Genomic DNA, 18,712 nt, shown 5'->3' with positions numbered 1-18,712 from the left:
GATCGGTCAGAAGTAAGCAGAAGACATGGTGTGATTGCCGCAGTGGAGAGCAGAGCAGATGACAGTTGTGATTGGAGTGTTAAAGCTGATTGTCAACCCATTACCCCCACTTTCCTGCACACACACACACACACACACACACACACACACACACACACACACACACACACACACACACACACACACACACACACACACACCACTAGTTAGTGTGTTTCCTAAATTACAGCATAGTTGAGGGTCAGTCAGTTTATCAGATTACTGCGTTGATTGACCTCTCTCTCAGCATGGAGGTGCGTTGTCAGAAATTACTCTATGTTGCAGACTGAGTGGTGAGGTACAACCAATATGGACTGATAATACAACCACATGGGTCATGGCTTTCATAACACATTATGTAAGAACGCACCTTTTCTCTTTCCCACTGCTTTGTTTCTTTTTGTTTTCAGATGAGACAAACAACTGGGAGAAGGCAGAGGCAGTGTGGACGAAAATGCAGGAGGAGAACATCATTCCCAGGGAGAGGACCCAGCGTATGCTGGCAGACATCCTGAGGAATAATGGCCAGGAGGTGCCCTTTGACATACCTGAGGTAAAACCCCAGCTTTACAATATGTGTATCCACAATAACACTCATTAGACAGATCTGTTATTCAGAAGAATAATTGCCAGGAGGTTCCTGAGGGATGATGTGGGGGTGGTGGGGAGCAGAGCGGATGAACCTAAAAGAAAAGGTCAGGAGATTCCCAAGAGTTCTGGAGGACTCTAAAAGTGCCTGAGGTCAAACATAACACACAGCCATGCAGCACTAATGGTTAAACACACATTACAGTTGTGGCTTTGTGTAAATTTCTGTCCTTAAATCTTGAATAAAATGAGGTGAACGTATCCTTGGATTTTTGCCTGAAATGATTAGCTGATGGACATATAATTATCAACAATTTTAATAGTCTGTTAATGTTTTAAGTCTTTAAATATCAAATTTCTTTTTTGTTTTGGAGCTTTCATTGTACAAAGAGGAATGTAGATCTCACCTTTATTTCTGGGAACCTGTGATGGTAATTTCATATTTTTCCTTCTCTACATCACTATTAGAGATGTCCTAGATTAATGAATATAAAAGATACTGCTCACTTTCCAAGGAGTTAAATAGAGTCACTTATGAAAGCCCATGGAGAAATTCCAGTATTATAGCATTCAGAATACGTGTGAGCACAAAACAAGAATACTCAGAGAGGCACTGTAGATAGGAAATAAAATGATTAAAACATATAAAATATATATAAAAACCTTAAACCAAAAACTGAGTATTGAATGTGGCCAAATATAAACTGAAGATGCACATCATCATTTAAAGTACAACGCTCTCATTCCCAGTTATTTTCATACTGATGACAACATAAGGTCATTTTTTTCTGAATAAAACCATTGCTCACTGAATAGATTTAACCAAAGAGCAAATTGACCCCAACCTCTGATCACAGGAACTAACCCCCCCCCCCCCAAAAAAAAAAAAAAACTCTTATCAGCTGCTCTCTTCATACTCCCCCCGGCCACGCTCCACTTTAAGCCTCTGTTCATTACATACAGAGGAAACAGGATTGAAGCTCTGATCTGAAGTGTGGTCAATCAGACCGGCTGGCTGGTGAAAGGAATTACAGCTTGATCTGTCTGTAAATCTGTAATGCCAGACTAATTTCGCCAGCAGCTAAATGCCACCATATGTCTGCCGCTGGATGCTTAGTTATATATGTGCATGCGTGTTGAGCTGTGTCCCAAAAGACTAAATCAAGTGGAGAGAGCTTTAAGAGTATTTTTTAAAACAATTGAATACACTAAAGATAGAAGGGGAGTTTTGCTTTAAATGTTATAAGAATCTGTGTGTTCTGTTGCTTCATTCCTCCTGCATTTCCTCAGCTTTGGTCTGCACATATGAGTGTGCTCCAATGGCCCGAAGCGTGATGAGACAGGAAGTGATTGCTGTTGCCTGGAGCGCTGAACTTGGTGACCCCCAGGGGCTCTCGAGTTGACACCCCCGCTCCGACACACATACCCTCTAACACACATACACTTTTCTTTTGCCCCCTGGGGTGCCAGACCTAATTTGCCCCTAGCCAATACAGCTTAACCCCCTCCCCTCACTGGTACACGGGTGACCAAGCATTAGGGGGGACCCTGCCCTGCCTGCCCAGCATTATTGCACTGTCATACACACGCCAGCTCACTGCCAGCACACAGCTGAACATGTACGCAGGCTTGAATGCTGGATGTAGCTGTGTTTTGATGGAGACATCAGACTGAGTTTTATTACTGTTTTCTGTGTCTGTGTGTGTGTCATTTACAGACCTGGTATGAACAAGCTGGCACCACAGAGAACAACATGGCAGCAGAGACCCCCCCACCAGCTGCAGAGTGTCACTGAACTGCAGGCCCGTCTGTTGGCCCTCTGTAGGAAGGGCAACACCAAAGGTACGCAGCAGGAGGCCTCTGTATTGTTGTCCCTCATGACATAGAACTGATTTAATCTCATAAGAAGCTGGTATAAAACACATCTCAGGTGTGTAAAATTCCATTTGGAGCGGCATTAAGAAATACTTGACCGTTTATGAATGGCATATGAATTATATTTTAAACATACAGCACAATCAGTAACATGGACCCTCAGTTGGAGTGAGTGAATATAGGTCTGATGCACACTCTTTTAGTTCTCAAGCTTCCTTGATGTTTGACATTCATCACCTGCCAGTCTTTTCCTTTGTTTGTTGCTGATTTGTGTTAAGTAGGATTTTCTGCTTGTCACTGCATTTTGTATGGCTTTATTAGAAAGAGCGGCTGCGAGGCATCCATACAGTGTAATTATGGATCAGTAACTAATTATTGAGCTGAAAAAGACTTAAATGTGGAGTTAGGCTTGAAATGAACTTGCATATGACGTATCTGAAGGCAAAAGTGCTCGTATTTGCTCCAAATGGCCACTCTAGAGGGCAGTTTGAGTCGTAGAGAGGCCTGCGATGTGATAATCATTTGAAAATGGAGTTAATGAGGCAGACTTTTGGACAGTCTTTTCATGAAGGGATTTACAAGGTTTGTAAAATGTCTTACCTCTACACATCTCGCCCACTTGTTGATTTTAGAAAGTTAAAAAATTGGCAGGCACATATCCCCACATATCTCAGATTGGAAGCTAGTTTCCTAGGCTGTTTGACCATCTGACAAGCACCTCAGTTGAAACATACCAGTGTCTTAAAAGCTGTATAGAGCAGAATGTTGAATCTCAAGTACAAGCAACACTTTCATATCACACAGACATAAAAAATTAATTACTAATAGAAAATATTGCTTGATGGAACTGCAAGTAGCACCAAATTGCATCTAATTATTACTAAGATGTTAATATTGTGTTTCACCACTGTAGTCGTCTTTGTGAAAGCAGATTACGCTATTAATCCAATAATACGAAGATTATCACAAATTCTGCTTTTCTTCATCCCAACCAACCCCTAACTTTTTTTTTTCCTTTTCTGTTCGTCTCTTGGTCTCTTTCTACAGAAGCCCTTGGACTCCTTAACAAAGTTGATAAAAATGGTGTGGCATTAGGCCCCGCCCCTTATGACCACCTGATCCGTGCAATGTTGGCAAAGGGAGACATTGATGATGCCATGGTGGTCAAGGACATGTAAGTGCCTTAACAGATTATACCGCAACAACATATGACATGTTTTAGTAAAACCTCACAAAACAGAAAATACATTACTGTTCATCTCAAGTTATGATTACAGCATAAACAGATATATGTACGTGGGTTTGAACAGTTTCAACCATTATCAGGTTTTACTCCATGGGGAAACATGGGCAATTTTTTACTCCATCATTTTGCTTTGATTTCTAATCCTGTTTTGTTTGGTATCTAATTCATTATAACCAACTATCTGTATCAGTCCTTCCAAATGATTAACAGCAGCTAAATACCAATAACCCAGCTGTTTTTAGTGTCTTTACTTAGGTCAGATCATCCTGAATCAGATAATAAGATAATATATGGGAATATTGTGAAATATCCACCCGTAGGGCAGACACACTGCATGCTTGTGTATCTGGTATAAACAAAACTGAAAAAAGAAGCAGGCAAATTCAACATGTAGTGTGCTCCTTTCCCTGTTCCCTCAGTCTGTGGCACCAGGTCACCTCGGGCTAAAACTATGTCTCCTCACTAGACATGAGGATTATAAACTGATTGTGTGCTAACACACTCAGCCCTGCTGGATATGAACAGTGGCGCTTACTAAGCCCCAGGATACACACACACACACACACACACATACACTCTCAGATGTACAGATTAATTTTGGATTTCTGGGAAGGGGCTGACTTTGCGCAAAAACATCAATCTTCTTCCAATTAGTAATGTATCATGTGTTGTTGTTTTACGGGGCCATAGCAGGGCTTGAGCCTCGAGACAAATGGAGGTATTAGAGATCTGGCTTTAGTCCACCGCTGATCTTTTCTGTTCTCTTTGTCTTTTTAGGTAATCTCCTCCTTTTTCTTTATCTCCTTTTGTTCCTTCCATTATATCATTTTCTTTCTGCAGTGGAAAAACACAGATTCTGAGAGTTAAAAAAAGTAATATAAGGACATGATACACTGAAAGAAGAGATTCAGTTACTAATTTGCAGAGGAACAGAAAACATGTAAAAACATCTATTACACTATCAGCCTTTTCCCTGTTTTTGTCTCTCAACATGGTTCACTCTCTTATGTTATGAGAAATAATCGTATCAATTTTAGACCCGTGTTTCAACAAGCGTGAGGCAATACAAGTGATAACCCATCTCCAGTCTCTGTTTGAATTGGTTTATGGCATCCCTGCCTGGATAAAAGCCTAGTTTATCTGCACTCTAAATGAGAAGTGAAATGAGCTGAGAGGAAAGTCGGGGGGGAAAGATGGAAGTAGGGAGGAAAGAAAAGAGATAAAAAGAGCTAAATGGGAAAAGGAGGAGTGATCGAGGGGAGGAGGGCTAGATTTAATCACGTACGAGGTTAATGAAGACGCTATAGGCATTAATTCTCGATGCGTGTGGGTGTGTGTGTTTGTTTTTGGGTAATCTGTACAGAATTGAGCAGCGGGGTGCTTATGGTGAGATTAAGGGATTGGGAGAGAGTGATGATGATGATGATGAGAGAGAGAGGAAGAGGTGGATGATGGATTCCTTGGCTAAAGCACAATGCCCCTAGAAGGAGAAGGCGAGAGAGAGAGAGAGCAGCATTGAGTGTGTGTGTGTTTGGAAAAGGTGAGTGAGAGACAGCCTCTAGAGATTTTCTCCCACCCGATAAGAATAATTCTGACCCCACACCCCCACCACTCGGTCTCCACGGCAATCCTCCGGCGACCCTGTTACCACTCCAATCTCCGCCGTGACCCTGTCACAGCGGCTGCCGGATGCTGCTTGGCCTGGTGTCGCCGTGGTGATAAGGATTGCCAGCCTGATGCTCAATTGAGCAGACGGATTAATCTGGTTGCAGGGCTATAATAATAAATAATAAAAAAAAAAAGACGAGAGGCAAGCTTGATTGAGGTTTTAGTGGCAAAGAAATGAAAAGGAGGAGGGCTGAAAGGGACAGAAAATGGACGAGCAGACGGAGTGAGTGAGAGGGAAAATCAGGAGGAAGAAATGACGAGGAGCGGGAACGGCTCTCGGGGGCCTCGCCCTCCCACATAACACCACACACACGTGAGGGGGCTCAGTAGGAAGGCACATGATCATATATGGTGACATCAATCAGCTGTTTGATGTCTGTATTATTTTCAGAGTCACAGCAGGCGCTTTACAACAGGCTCAGACTCGCTGTCAGTCACATTCGTTCTCACTGTCTCATCTGTCTTATTTCTTTCAGCTCGTGTTTTTATCCACTCCGGCTCCATGGAGTCTAATGCTTTTCAAAATCTGATGCCTTGTAATGGACAAGCACAGAAATCTAAGACTAAGATGACACAGAGATATTAACTCAGTCGTCACAGATTATAAAGATCTGCTTTTAATGGTACTGTATCAGCTTTAAAGTTAGAAGTAATGCACTCTCTAATAGCTGTGTACAGGTCACCCTGGTAAGAAGTTACATGCTGCACCCATCACTTAGCTACAGATAAAATCTTCTATCTTTCATATTAACAAATATATTTTTCTGTTTTCATAGAAATGGCCCATTCCATACAGGATTACGTGACACACAATAATACCACATACGAACACTTCATATACAATGTTATGCAAAGATAAACACAACAAAACAATTTTCACACCAAAGCAGAACAGAGAGTGGCTAGAGAAACTTGTGAAAGCTGCAACAGTTCAGTTCAGAAGTTCAGTAAAAATAATTAGATGAGGATGTCTGTTTTAACAAATATCATGACACTGATGCAAAAATACTTTAAATCCAATGTTAGAATAAAACACATTTGCAAAACAGCTACAGCAACCAGATACAATTGGTCGATAGCAACCTCATTACACATATGATGGTATAATCGCTGACAAATTTCTATCATCTCATGGTATATATCATCATATTGGCCACTTTTACCCTTGAGCCATTTTTCTGTTGTTCATTTTTGTACAAACGTGAGTCAAAACATTGATGAAGCAAATTATTTTTAACAGATTGACATAGGTAACAGTATGTCTGTTTACAAGCATTAACAAACCAAGAAAATGTCTCGTCTCCGTCTCTTTTAGTGCTGCGTCTCGTGTGCCAGGCTTCAAGCTGAGTGATATCGCCTCCAGTTTGCTCATCATCACACAAAGCAAGAAAGGCCAGGCCAGAGGTAAGAAACAGACATCTAAGGTGAACACACACATATACCCATTTCATGCACACAAACTCAGCCTCTTGCACTCCTCCACAGAGGCTCTTGAGTCGCTGAAGTCTCTGCTGAACGCCGACCACGTACCCATGCCGCTCGCCATCACCAGAGTGGTTCAGGCCCTGGGCAACACTGGCGACCCAGCGGGCATCGAGGAAGTGGAGACGCTGATTAAGAGCCTGGGCACGACCCCCAACCTGTCCAGCATGCTGTTTGTCAACAACAAGACCTTGGCACATATCAAGAAGTAAGGCTGCTGAGCGTACACACGTGGTGATTTCCAAATGGGACTGTTTTATTTCTGAGTTGAGGGGGCACTCAAGACTTGCGTGAGATTTGAAGATTTCTGAGTGAGGTGACGACAGCTTGTCTCATTTTCCTACAACCAAAAACTTTAAACATCAGAGTAATTTGGAAGATCTTATCATCAAATAAAAGTCTACAAGAGAGGCTTTAACTTAGGGTTTTGGTCATGTATGAGTTACATTTAGGTATATACAGCTTTTCAGATATTTCAAGAAAGTTGTCATTATATCTCCTTCATCTCTAATCCTTGCAGATGAACACCCTCCACAAATAGTCAAAAGGAGTGCGGACAGACACCCGGCAGAAAAACAAATCTGTGTAGATGAGCAAGGTTGTGTTGCAGAGCACCCTAATTTAAATTTATGACACACTTTAGAGTCCAGCGATAAGTCTTTATACTGTTCTGTGAACTGTGTTGGTATTACTCGAGCAGCACGCAAAGGTAAACAGTTTAATGCAATACCACCAGAGTGTGACAAGACCCAGGTTGACACACTCTTAAAGTAAAAGCTTACAAGGCGAGTGTGGCGTCAAGTACAAATAGGAAACACAGGCGTAATTGGATTATTCATGTATTCCTTTTAATGTCATGAAATTGCCCATCTTCCCCTGCAGCTCTGCCGCCTCTCAAACAACAGAGAACAAAATCTAAGACACACTGTGCATCAAACTTTCATCGTGCTACTTGCCGCATTAGCGCTGTCCCCCAGCTCGGGCCGCGGTGTCCCCACACCAACTCGGAGGGACAGCAGGAAGTGAAGAATAGCAGGATGGTCTCACGCCCGATTGGCCATCGCAATGCGGGCCTGTCAGCTTGAACCCTGACCTGCAGGAGCTGCGCCCTGAGCGGCTCTGACACGTGCGTCCCCGCTGTATCTGAGTCAAGCTGACTGGTTAAGAGCCGGGGCGGAAAAGCAGACAAGGCCCGGAAAGCGGAGCGTCACATTTAGAGGGGCCCCCCGCTGAATTATTCAGACGGTCCCAGTCGCAACAATCAGCGTAGATATGTTCCCCCACCTCTGGACGCTCACACATATACATACATAGAGACGTGCACGCACCCTGAGTGTTAAATATTCATTACTACTGGTGACGGTGGGGAGGGAGCAGGGAGCGTAAAGCGTTAGTAGCGAGGTTGGGTTGCCAGAATGAGTTGTTTTAGATTTGTAGTGCTTTGGTGTGCAGGCTTTGTTTTGCTTGTGGCGACGTCAGCAGAAAAACATTTCACAGTATGAGAGTGTGACTGAGCGTCAGTGGAAGAATGAGTTGGTCTGCAGTCATTTCTTTTTATCCATCTATCCTGGGATCAGACTACATGATTTTTTTTGTCCTTTATTATAACCACTGTGTCAGATTATGCAATTGTAGCGCCATATGTCTCAGTTAGGAGACTGGCAGCCCACACTCGTGCTAATATGGTGTCATCTAAGCTGGGCCTGTATGTGTGCGATCCTCTCCCAAGTGGTCCGATCACACTGAAGCTGAATCAGTCTTTGGCTGATTACTGATATTTTTTCTCAGAGATCGTCTTGCCTTAGGATATAGTTTGTTTTTCATATTTCCTGTTTTTCTGTTTGTTTTCTGAACATTTTCGGGTGTAGTTTTGATGCACCATAAACTAACCCTGTGTTTCTTTGTCTCTCACCGCCCACCAACCTCTTCAGTGGTGATTTGGAGTCAGCAGTAGAGCTGCTGGAGTCGGTCTACACCAGTCCAGACTCTGGAAGCCAGAGCATGTCCTTCGTCTTCAGAAAGATTTTGGAAGATGGGAATGACGCAGCCTTAGACAAGTGTAAGACACGCACACAATACACATCAGTGTATAGAAAGAAATACAAATACTGATTTCAGATAAGTGAGCATAGAAGTGATGGTTTAAAAAAATAAATGAATAGAAAAGTTGACCAAATTCGCATGTTGTGTTGCAGTGAGTGCTATGGCAGAGCGGCTAGCCAACCACTTTGCCTCCTACAGACCAGCTTCAGACCTCTTCCTCCAGCTGCTGGATATGAACAAGTTGGAGGACGCCAAGTTCATGCTGGCTGTGAGTATTAGCGCGTGGATGCATGTGTGTACTCGCTCAAAAGCAGAGAGTGAAGTATCACTGGTGTTGTCCAAAGATATGTCAGGAGACTTGAATTCTGTACCCTACATTCTTGATTTTGTTTCTTTTTTGTGTCCATATGGTTTGGAATGGGTAATCTATGCGCTTCAGTTGTGGTCCTGAGAGGCTCAGATGCGATGTGCTTTATTAATATTGGAGGGAAATTGACTAGCATTCATGCAGATGGATAAAGATGGAAAATTACTTGCTGCTCTTTCTCTCTTCTCTTCATCACTTCATCACAGTGAAAAATATAGATTAGTGTAATTCTTAGTTTCAGATGGCCAAGTGCAGGTAGTACTCGTGTACTGCTAGACTCCGCACACCATGAGGAAAACTCTGTGAAATGTAGGTTGCGTTTTATTTAATTAATTAATTTATTTATTTTTAACTTTTTTGCGACCACTTTAAATAAATTTTAAATCATCTAGAGCATTTTTGTCTCCATTTGAGTGTCTTGCACTTGGCTACATTTTAAATTATTCTATGAAAGTAATTAAATTCTGGGAAAAAAAAAAAATAAATCAACAAGGGACCTGGTGATGAATTTAGTCCATCACAGTTCCCCGATGCATTCGTCCAGTTGTCAGACCCTCGTGATGGTGGAGACGTTCTTCCGCCGCAATCGCTGACTTATTTATCCAGCCTCACATTTATGTCAGGAAACGCTCGCCCACATAACACTGAGTCTGGTGGTCTGAAACTGGCCTCCTGCTACTTCACTTATTTAACGCCGTTCATACGTTACAGCTCAATGACTTTGCTTTGAGCCTGGGGACATGAATACGTAGACGGTAGATGGGTGAAAGACAGGAGGAAAGGATGGAGAGGACGAGGGAGCGAGAGAGAATTCTCAGAGAAAGACTGAAGACGTTTCTCTCCATCTGTTCCTTCCTCCTCTCCAACAGTGATCATTTCTCTCTCGCTTGCTGAACGATTATCCCTCTCAGTCATTCAGTTGCATGTGTGACACTAATGAACACAGATGTATTAGTTACCACCCTCACTTCCTGCACTTCATCACTATTTAAACATGAACCACAGGAATCTGTGTTTTTTTTATGTTCCTGTCAGACAATGTTATCTGCTTGAATTTCACCCTGATCTATGTCTGTTTTTTGGGGACATATTCATTTCATATAAAATTCACATAAATCATAATTTTGCAAACGTAGCAAGCCAAATCATGTACCCTCTGAGCGAGAAGACAAAGGGGCTTCTAATACAAACAAATCTGGGCAGTTACTACAATGGAAAATATAACATAAGAAGAGTAAATTTACAATATTATGTTCAGGAATATTATGGCAGTATACAATTAAACAACAAGTTGTCCTGTAACCAATATGAAAAAGTGGTGAAAGTGGATATCTGACCAGTTCACCCAACCTTAAAGTAAGCTAGCTTTTTCTCATAATAATGTCATGGAAATACAAACCACTGTAGATCCACCCAGACAGACGACGTATGTCTGCTCCTCATCTCTCCCTGACATCTTGAGTGATTATCCCTCTCAATCTTTAAACAGGGATGTCTGGCTAGCATGCATGTTAATGAACAGATACATTACTTACTACTCTCATCTTCATCACTTTTTAAAGACAAACTATGGATCACATCATTTCGAAAACTATTATATGCTTCTCGCTTTGATACGCATCTCGACTGTTTTCCCCCTTTCTCTCCGCAAGATAGAAGATAAAGATGTTGGAAACAATTTTCAAGTTTTCTCTTATTAGGTTTAATTTTAGAGACCAAGTAGAGAAAGAGTTAGGAGAACTGTCTAGTGGGATGCTCCTTATGTACTTTTTAAATTGATACCATAAAAGCTTGACAGTCTAACAGAACATCAAAAATGACGACTCCTGGTTGTCTGTGTATGTTCTCAGTCATCCAGGTCATGGATGGAGTTGTCTTAAGTGCCGGAGTTGAAGGCAAATTGACTTCTTCTAACCCAAAAGAACTCTAACACTTAACGACTCGTTAAGTAGATGCACTGGTTAGTGTTGTATGTCTTGCGCTTGTGGTTGAAGCAAATTTATTTACAGCGCACAGTTCGTCTGTGATTGAATTTCATCACACTTCAAACTTCTGCCCTGCTGCATTTCAGAGGGAAGCAGTGTACTTTTTACAGCCACATGTACTTTCCAAATAAAGACTTTCCATAAAAAAAAAAAACAACTCACAAATAACTTTAAGAATATAATGGATTGCAAGTCAGGTATCAAAAAATGAATCAGCAGCTGTTTTGATAAGGGATTAGTCATTCAAGTAAGGGGTTTATTTTGTTTGTCTTTTTTAAACAAAAATTTCATGGTTCCATTGTGATTTGTTTTATGTTTGAGGCAGCGTTTGTAATACAAGAAAGCCCACTGGTAAAATAATTGGGTAAACATGGGTGACAGGAAAACAAAAATCCAACAGATGTTCAGCGTGCTAGAAAGTAAAACGACTAGGACGTCCCACAGCAAAGTCTTTTCTAAAACCTGGTCTCCCACTTTGTCTTTGTCAGAGCGTCAAGTTTGTGAGTGTGACATGACCCTTTTTGTCCCTTGTCGCGGCCTGTTTTCGTCTCCCTGGCTCCCATTCGAAGTTGCTTCTCCAGGGTCACTGGAGGGTAGTAGCTCAGCTCCTCCATCCCCGTCAAAAGTGAGGCAGGACCAAAACTCTGAAAAGCTTTTAAGTAGGCAAGCAGACAATAATGGTGACAAGGCTATCAGGAGAGAAGGGGGTGAGGTCGTTGGGGAACGAATGGAGAACAAGAGGGACGAAGCCAGTCATTAAGAAGCGAACCGGTGACAGAGAGAAGCAGTGAGGCAAGCGCTTTCCGGACTCATCTACGACTTGCTTACGTGCAAGTGTGAAGTTGGGAGGGGTCATTGAGGAAAAGGAGGAAGCATTCCCTGGGTACGCAGAGCTTTTAGGCAGTGTGTATGAGGAGCGGGGGGTGGGGGGGAGTAGGCCTGGTCAGCCTGGTCGGCTGTGGTGTAGCCTCTGGGAGTGGTCGGTGTAGTGAGGGAGAATAAACTAGAAGGGAGAGTGAATGAAAGCAGGGAGCAAAGTCGAGTGAAGTGGCAAAGTGTTGGTCTAATTGCCTGATTGTGCTATCAGCCATTCTGCGCTTAGTGACTCCAAAAGAAGGCAGCTTGCTGTGTGTGTGTGTGTGTGTGTGTGTGTGTGTGTTCTGTTAAAAGCCTCACAGGCCACTCGCTTTTAATTCTGTACGAGGTGGAAGGAGTGAAACACGTCACTTTTACGACTGGCTAGTAATCGGACCTCATTGCTGCTCAGCCAGGAGAACACACACACACACACACACACACTCACACACTCACTCAAATCACAGCAACGTTAATGTACATCCTGCACACGCAAACACTTTAAACACACACACACATTGTATTGTATGTATGCTTGCATGTTTTCATGATAAGCAGTCATGCACTGGTTAAACGCTCGGCAATGAAATGAACACGAAAAGGATTGTTCTGCATCTCAGAGTCCACCGTTTAGTGTTTCCTCCTGCTGATATATTGGCAGATATCAGCTTCTCATATTAGCGTATATGTCGGCCAGGGAGTTAGAAGAAATTGTCATAGAACCATTCCAGAAATTTGTTTGAGGTGAGGTATGAAAGGTTTAACATTTTAACATATTTTCATTTTTTTTTTTCATTTAATCATTTTTCCTGTCCCATTCATATTCTGGGACAAAGGTGTCCTTATAAGCTGATTTATTATTTGGTATTTGCCATAAAAATCCACTGTTGGTCATGATGAAGTCTATTTACTCTTTTTAAAGGGGAATAACGATCATAGGAAAAAGTAGAATTGCACTGAGTTTTTGATGTGCTTCTTCTCTTTCTTCCCCCTCACCTCTTGACTTTCATCTCTTTGACTTTAAGTCTTAAAGCTGTACAATGAACAACTTGGGTTCAGGCTGTACTCATGTTTATGTAGAGCACCAGATAACAGCCTTGAGTGTGGCTAAGTGATGATAATTATGCTTTCTGATGAAGTGTTGTACATTTAAATTCATGAAGAAATGAGCAGTTATTAAATCCATAATTAACCTTTAACCTGAGTGTAGCTGTGCAAGTATTTATGTGAATGCGTGGGTGTGTTGAATGCTTATACATTGTATGTATTTGAAGACCACAGGTTGAAGAGTCTTCTTGGCTTTAAAAAAAAAAAAAAAAAAAGCCTCCCCTTACATTATCCCTCACACATTTCTTTGTTCCCTTTCATCTTGCTGTAGCGCTGCAACGCCTTGGCTGAACAGAAGGAAGTGCTGGTCTCCTACATGTCTGAAAAGGCTCAGCGTCCCGGACAGGTAAAATCACACCAGGCATTTTTGATGTGCCCCCCCCGATGCCAGTCAGTAATAATATCATACAGACTGAGTTAATTGCTGAGTCCTGGGAATGCTACATCATCACCAGAAAGATGACTTTTGTACTAGGTTTTACAAATTACTTTTGTGAGTATGTTGTCATAAATTATAGAAATGATGGACAAATCCACAAAAATAAGACCCAGATGAACAGAATTATCTTTGATCAAACATCAAGCCAAAATTTGAATTTTCTTTACTTTTTGTGTAAATTGATATAAACAATAGATTTACTGTGGTTACTGTATATATTCTAAACACAAAACCACACACACAGATATTAGTCTTAAGTGTAAATGAATGTTTTATGTGCACAGGTGGACAAGATCAAGGCCCTGTTTAACTTGATTCCAGACTTCACAGAGAAGGAGGTGCTGTACTCGTACCTGATGAAATCTCACTGTAAGAGACACACACACACACACACACACACACACAAGCATTTACACAAGGCCTGGTTGGGTCTTGCGGAGCAGCTAGGATCGCAGCGGGCACTGGCGTGTGGTTAAGTCAACATTAGCAGACGCATTAACAATGCATCAGGTCAAGGAGTGAGTCTGTGTGTACATGTGTGTAGGCAGACATTCAGGGGTTAGGAGAACACATGTCCTCTAATGAGTTAGCTGTCCTGGCTAGCCTAGCGTGCTAATTGCAACATGGTCCACCACTCAGCTCTTCTTTTTGTCTTCTCACATTCTTTTCTCCTCACCATCACTTCTTGCCCTCTACCTTTTTTTTTTTTTACTCTCGCCTTTTTTTTCCCCATCCTTCCCTTGCTTTTACCTACACCCCCACCCCATTTCACCCTCTCACCCTCCCGTCTCCCCTCTTTCGTACCTTGTCACACCAGAGATGAGCAGACATGACTATTTAATTAGAATTAGCGTGCCGGTCGGTCAAGGCGGCCATAGGGGACACAATTAGTGTTGCTCTGCTCGCCTCTGTTCTCTGCCCGGTTTTCTTTTTTTCTTTTCGTCTTTGAGGGGTTTTCTTTCCTCTCGTCTCTTTAACTTGAACTTTTCCGTTTTTTTTGTTCTGTTTTTGACAGCAGTGACCTCGGTAACTTTCCACTTTTGTCTCTTTGACACACACAACCACACACGCTCATGCAGTTTCAGGTTTGCAGATGATTACTCTCACACCAACATAACATAACGTAAGCCATCATTTCAGGTACAGTATGTCTGCCTAAAGAGGGAGATAGTATAAAGAAAGTTAATGATTTCACATTTGTAATTTTGGAATAATCAGATTTTTAAATGTGTATAAGAGACATTTAACATTTTTGGTGTGTTCCCTTTTTCTCTATATCTTAAAAGTTCTTTCAGTGGGGCCAAAGTTTTAATTTTACGAGTGCCAGCAAATATTTTCCTAGTTTCCCCCTCCCACACTCTGCTGTTTGGTCATTACTCCACTGATAGCAGAAAACAAAATAATCTACACATTTACACAACTTGTTTTTTTTTCACCTGCTGCTTGTTTAACACACACAACCAATTGCATTTTTGAAGTAATTCAGACCAAGCTAGAAAATAATAGAACTCTCCCACCACTACTCAGTGTGTTATATCCTCTTTTGTCTCTTACACTCACTGTCATTTGTTTTCTAAATGTCTATATTTGAATAAGAACTTGATATGCTGAGTTTGCTGACTTTTTTTGTCTCTCGTCCTCCTCCTCATCTGGCAGCCATGGATGAGGACTTAGCATCAGCCAAGGTCCTGTATGAGCAGATGCAGAAGGAGGGGATAGACATAGATGAGCTGTCACTCAAACGGCTGGCTAAGCTTTACCGCGATGCAGGAGAGACCGTGCCCTTCGAGGAGCCCCCGGTGAGTCTTTCTCACATACACACACACACACACACACACAAATGAAGGAGATGCTGTGCACAGTCACTCTGTGGCAAGTGTGCTGCCTTAAAGAAATGTTAATATTCAAACCACTTCTAAGTTAAACACGCACCGACACAGACTTCACTCATGTAGTCAGTAGTGATAAGTAAGTGTCATCTGTTTCTCTCTTGATCGACTAAGCCTGTGCTTATGGTCTGTGACCCCTTAAAATGAACATCAGCAGTTATGGCCTGTCATTGTTTTAATTGGATGTCTAGAGGCCTGAAGAGAACTCAAAAGATCAAATTTTCATTATAAATAATACAGGAGTCTGAACCCCCAGGTTGGGAACCACTGGACTAATCAGATACAGTTGAAATCAATATTATGATAATGTTCAAATATGTTCAGGATTGAGAAATGTTACAATTTTATAAAAAGCCAACATATCACGATCATCCTATTCTAGCACATAGTGGATTATACACACATGCACACATGAACAACAGATTATGAACAGATCTGTGTACAATACAATACAATCCAATACAAGCACACACAGACCACAGCTCCTAACCAGTGCTGGCACTTGTCCGGCCGTTGCCCTAATGCGTGCCATTGTGTGTGTGCTGCGCTCTGTGTGTGCTATAGTAATGTGAAGGAGCAGTCTGCCTGCTCAGGGTAGTTCAATATACACAGGCCTGCAGCTAGCCTCCTGCGTTTGTTACTTCGTGTGTGTGTGTGTGTGTCAGAAATTGTGCCCCACGGTCACAGAGTACATATATTGTGTAAGCGAGATGGTGTCACTGCAATAGCCACTCTCTTTTTCTGGCTCCAAGTGTTTTTGAGCATTTCAGCACATTGCACATTTTGTAAATTGATGTAGCCCTATTTTTGGCAGAGGACTCACACACTCATATAAACGGACACACACACACACACACACACACACACACATACACACACATACGCAAAGCCCTCTCAGCCCCAGCACTTTGATGCGCTGTCCCCTCGAGGCAGGTGTAGACCGAAGCCCCTCTTACCTTCCCATCACTCACCTGCAGTGCAAAGATAGAAGGAGAAAGGAGGATGAGGGTAGAGAAGCTGCTGCATTATTCACTGAATGTCAGGATAGTTAAGTGATTGCTGGGTTTTATAAGCAGAGGAGAGGCAGAAGAGTTGCAAGGAGAGGGAAAGGTGAATAGTCATGGTATGCAGAAGTTTTGATAAAAACACATCTCAGGTAGAAACCCACTTCTCCTTGTGTTCTCCCTCCTCTCCATCTATATAGAGATTGCGTATAAAGAATTTTTTCATGAATAAGAATTAAAGGTGCAAGTTGTCGGGCAAGTAATGTCTAGATAGTCTGCTTTTCCTCACATTTTGATGAATGAGACGTCCCCACTAATGGGGCAGAACAGATAGCTTCACATAGCAATCGGAGAGCGTCTGACAAATACACCTCCTCCTCTTGCAGTATGAAGACAGTTTGCTGAATTTGATGTGGAAAACTTGTACATAGAAGAAAGTTCAGGAAACACGCAAAATTTCTCACACGACACTCGGTGTCCCCATTACTTTGGATAATCCACACAACGCACCGCAACTAGTATTCACAGGGACTATTTCTTCGGTAAAAAGGAGTTCTTGTGCTCACAGTGAGATGTGTGGATTATCCAGAATGACAGGGGTGCTGTTTCTGAAGAGAAATGCAGCTGCTGAATTCTTTTTTTTTTTTTAATTGCTTTGAACACCACAGATGAAATTTCATTCAGCTCCAATGTATTTTCATGAAGGCTAAAATCTCAGACAGATATTTCAAAATCTAGCCTGATAAAATCTAGGGAGAAAATGTTTTTCCAATTTGGGTAAACTGACCCTTTAAAGGTGTCTCAAAGCGCCTCTCTCCTATACTGAGCACAGCTATTTATCAGCATTAATTACTACATTAATAAGCAAACATACATTGTCAGGAGCTGGCGTAATCTGCAGAAAAGCTCTCACCTTCTCTCCCCACCCCCACCCCCAACCCACCCCTACCCTTACCCCTCAGAAAACACCCACCACAACACTTTGTATGGATCAAAACACTGATTAATTAGCCAGGAACAGAGGCAGAGAGCGAAAAGTGTGTTTGGGGAGTGTGCTACAAATCCCTTATTTGTGTATTAATGGGGATTTAAAGATGAAACGAGACAACCTGGCTGGAGAGTGGAGACTATTTAGACAGACCCAGGGGGGGCTCCAGGGCTGCTGCTGCTTACTTTTAGAAAGAGTTGAGTTAGAAACACACACACACACACACACACACACTTTCCAGCCTCAGTGATGAGGCAGGTGAGCACTTACCCAGCTGGTTTGGAGTATGTTGTGACGCTGAATTGTCTCTCTTTGTTTCTCTTACCAGGAGTCCTTCAGATTTTACGCAGACAAGCTGAGAGACAGGTCTTCCAAAGCCCAGATGACAGCAGAGGAATAAAGATTCATCCTCCTCTCCTTTCACCTCCATCCAAATCCCACTTTTTTCCCTCTTTTGTCACCATCTTCTTTTTTTATAAGTTGTTTGAGCTGAAATTTTGAGTATAATGTGCTAAAACTATTGTGTGTTAAACTCTGTCCGCTGTGAAATTGATGATGATGATGTTGAGAATGTACAGAAGTATTTATGCAAATAAATAACGTTAGGAATCCAGATTCTGCCTGTCTCTTTATGTGGTTTAAACAGCGTGGATTCAGTGGTGCAAGTAACCTTTTCTTGAGACAGCAGGTAAAGTATAGTTTTTAGATTCAACACTGTATATATTAATATTAAATTACCATTTCATTTTTTGCTTATTGTTTCCATATACTGTTTACAGTTACTGATTCAAACATGAGGAACAAGCCATAGGAGTGGTCTCTGGCAGACATGGTAGCCTCATCTGATGAGATTGTCACCTGCGGCTGTCATGGAACAGGGATTTGTGAGATAAAGTTATATTACATTACACATTATAAACATGCTAAAATAGATGTTCAACATATAAATTCATAAGTTCACTTTAGTGTAAAGACACAAAGCTTTTAAATTGTGGAAAAAACATGTTTTTTTTTTTTTTAATTGATATGTTTTAACTGCCAAGCCTGTGGTCTTTATCAGAAATGTCTGTCAGCTGATTTATGTGGTAAAAGGTAGGACAACCATGTCTGCATAAATCAGCTGACAGGAAGCTTCAG

General features: G+C 41.8%; 1 protein-coding gene across 1 annotated transcript in view; it reads left to right on the top strand.

The window, feature by feature from the left end:
- The window catches only part of lrpprc (leucine-rich pentatricopeptide repeat containing), a 54,845-nt gene extending 36,657 nt beyond the window's left edge, over positions 1-18,188 (top strand). The window contains 12 exon segments of the mRNA XM_018697017.2: positions 450-592; positions 2,345-2,404; positions 2,406-2,469; positions 3,550-3,676; positions 6,732-6,820; positions 6,902-7,106; positions 8,830-8,957; positions 9,094-9,209; positions 13,527-13,601; positions 13,979-14,063; positions 15,351-15,493; positions 17,904-18,188. Coding sequence (XP_018552533.1) covers positions 450-592; positions 2,345-2,404; positions 2,406-2,469; positions 3,550-3,676; positions 6,732-6,820; positions 6,902-7,106; positions 8,830-8,957; positions 9,094-9,209; positions 13,527-13,601; positions 13,979-14,063; positions 15,351-15,493; positions 17,904-17,975 — 1,307 coding nt within the window. The 3' untranslated portion in view covers positions 17,976-18,188.
- Positions 18,189-18,712: the final 524 nt, after the last annotated feature.

This window comes from Lates calcarifer, linkage group LG16_LG22, assembly GCF_001640805.2.
Source record: "Lates calcarifer isolate ASB-BC8 linkage group LG16_LG22, TLL_Latcal_v3, whole genome shotgun sequence".
Classification (NCBI taxonomy): domain Eukaryota; kingdom Metazoa; phylum Chordata; class Actinopteri; family Centropomidae; genus Lates; species Lates calcarifer.
This window is presented reverse-complemented; position numbering and strand designations above follow the sequence as displayed.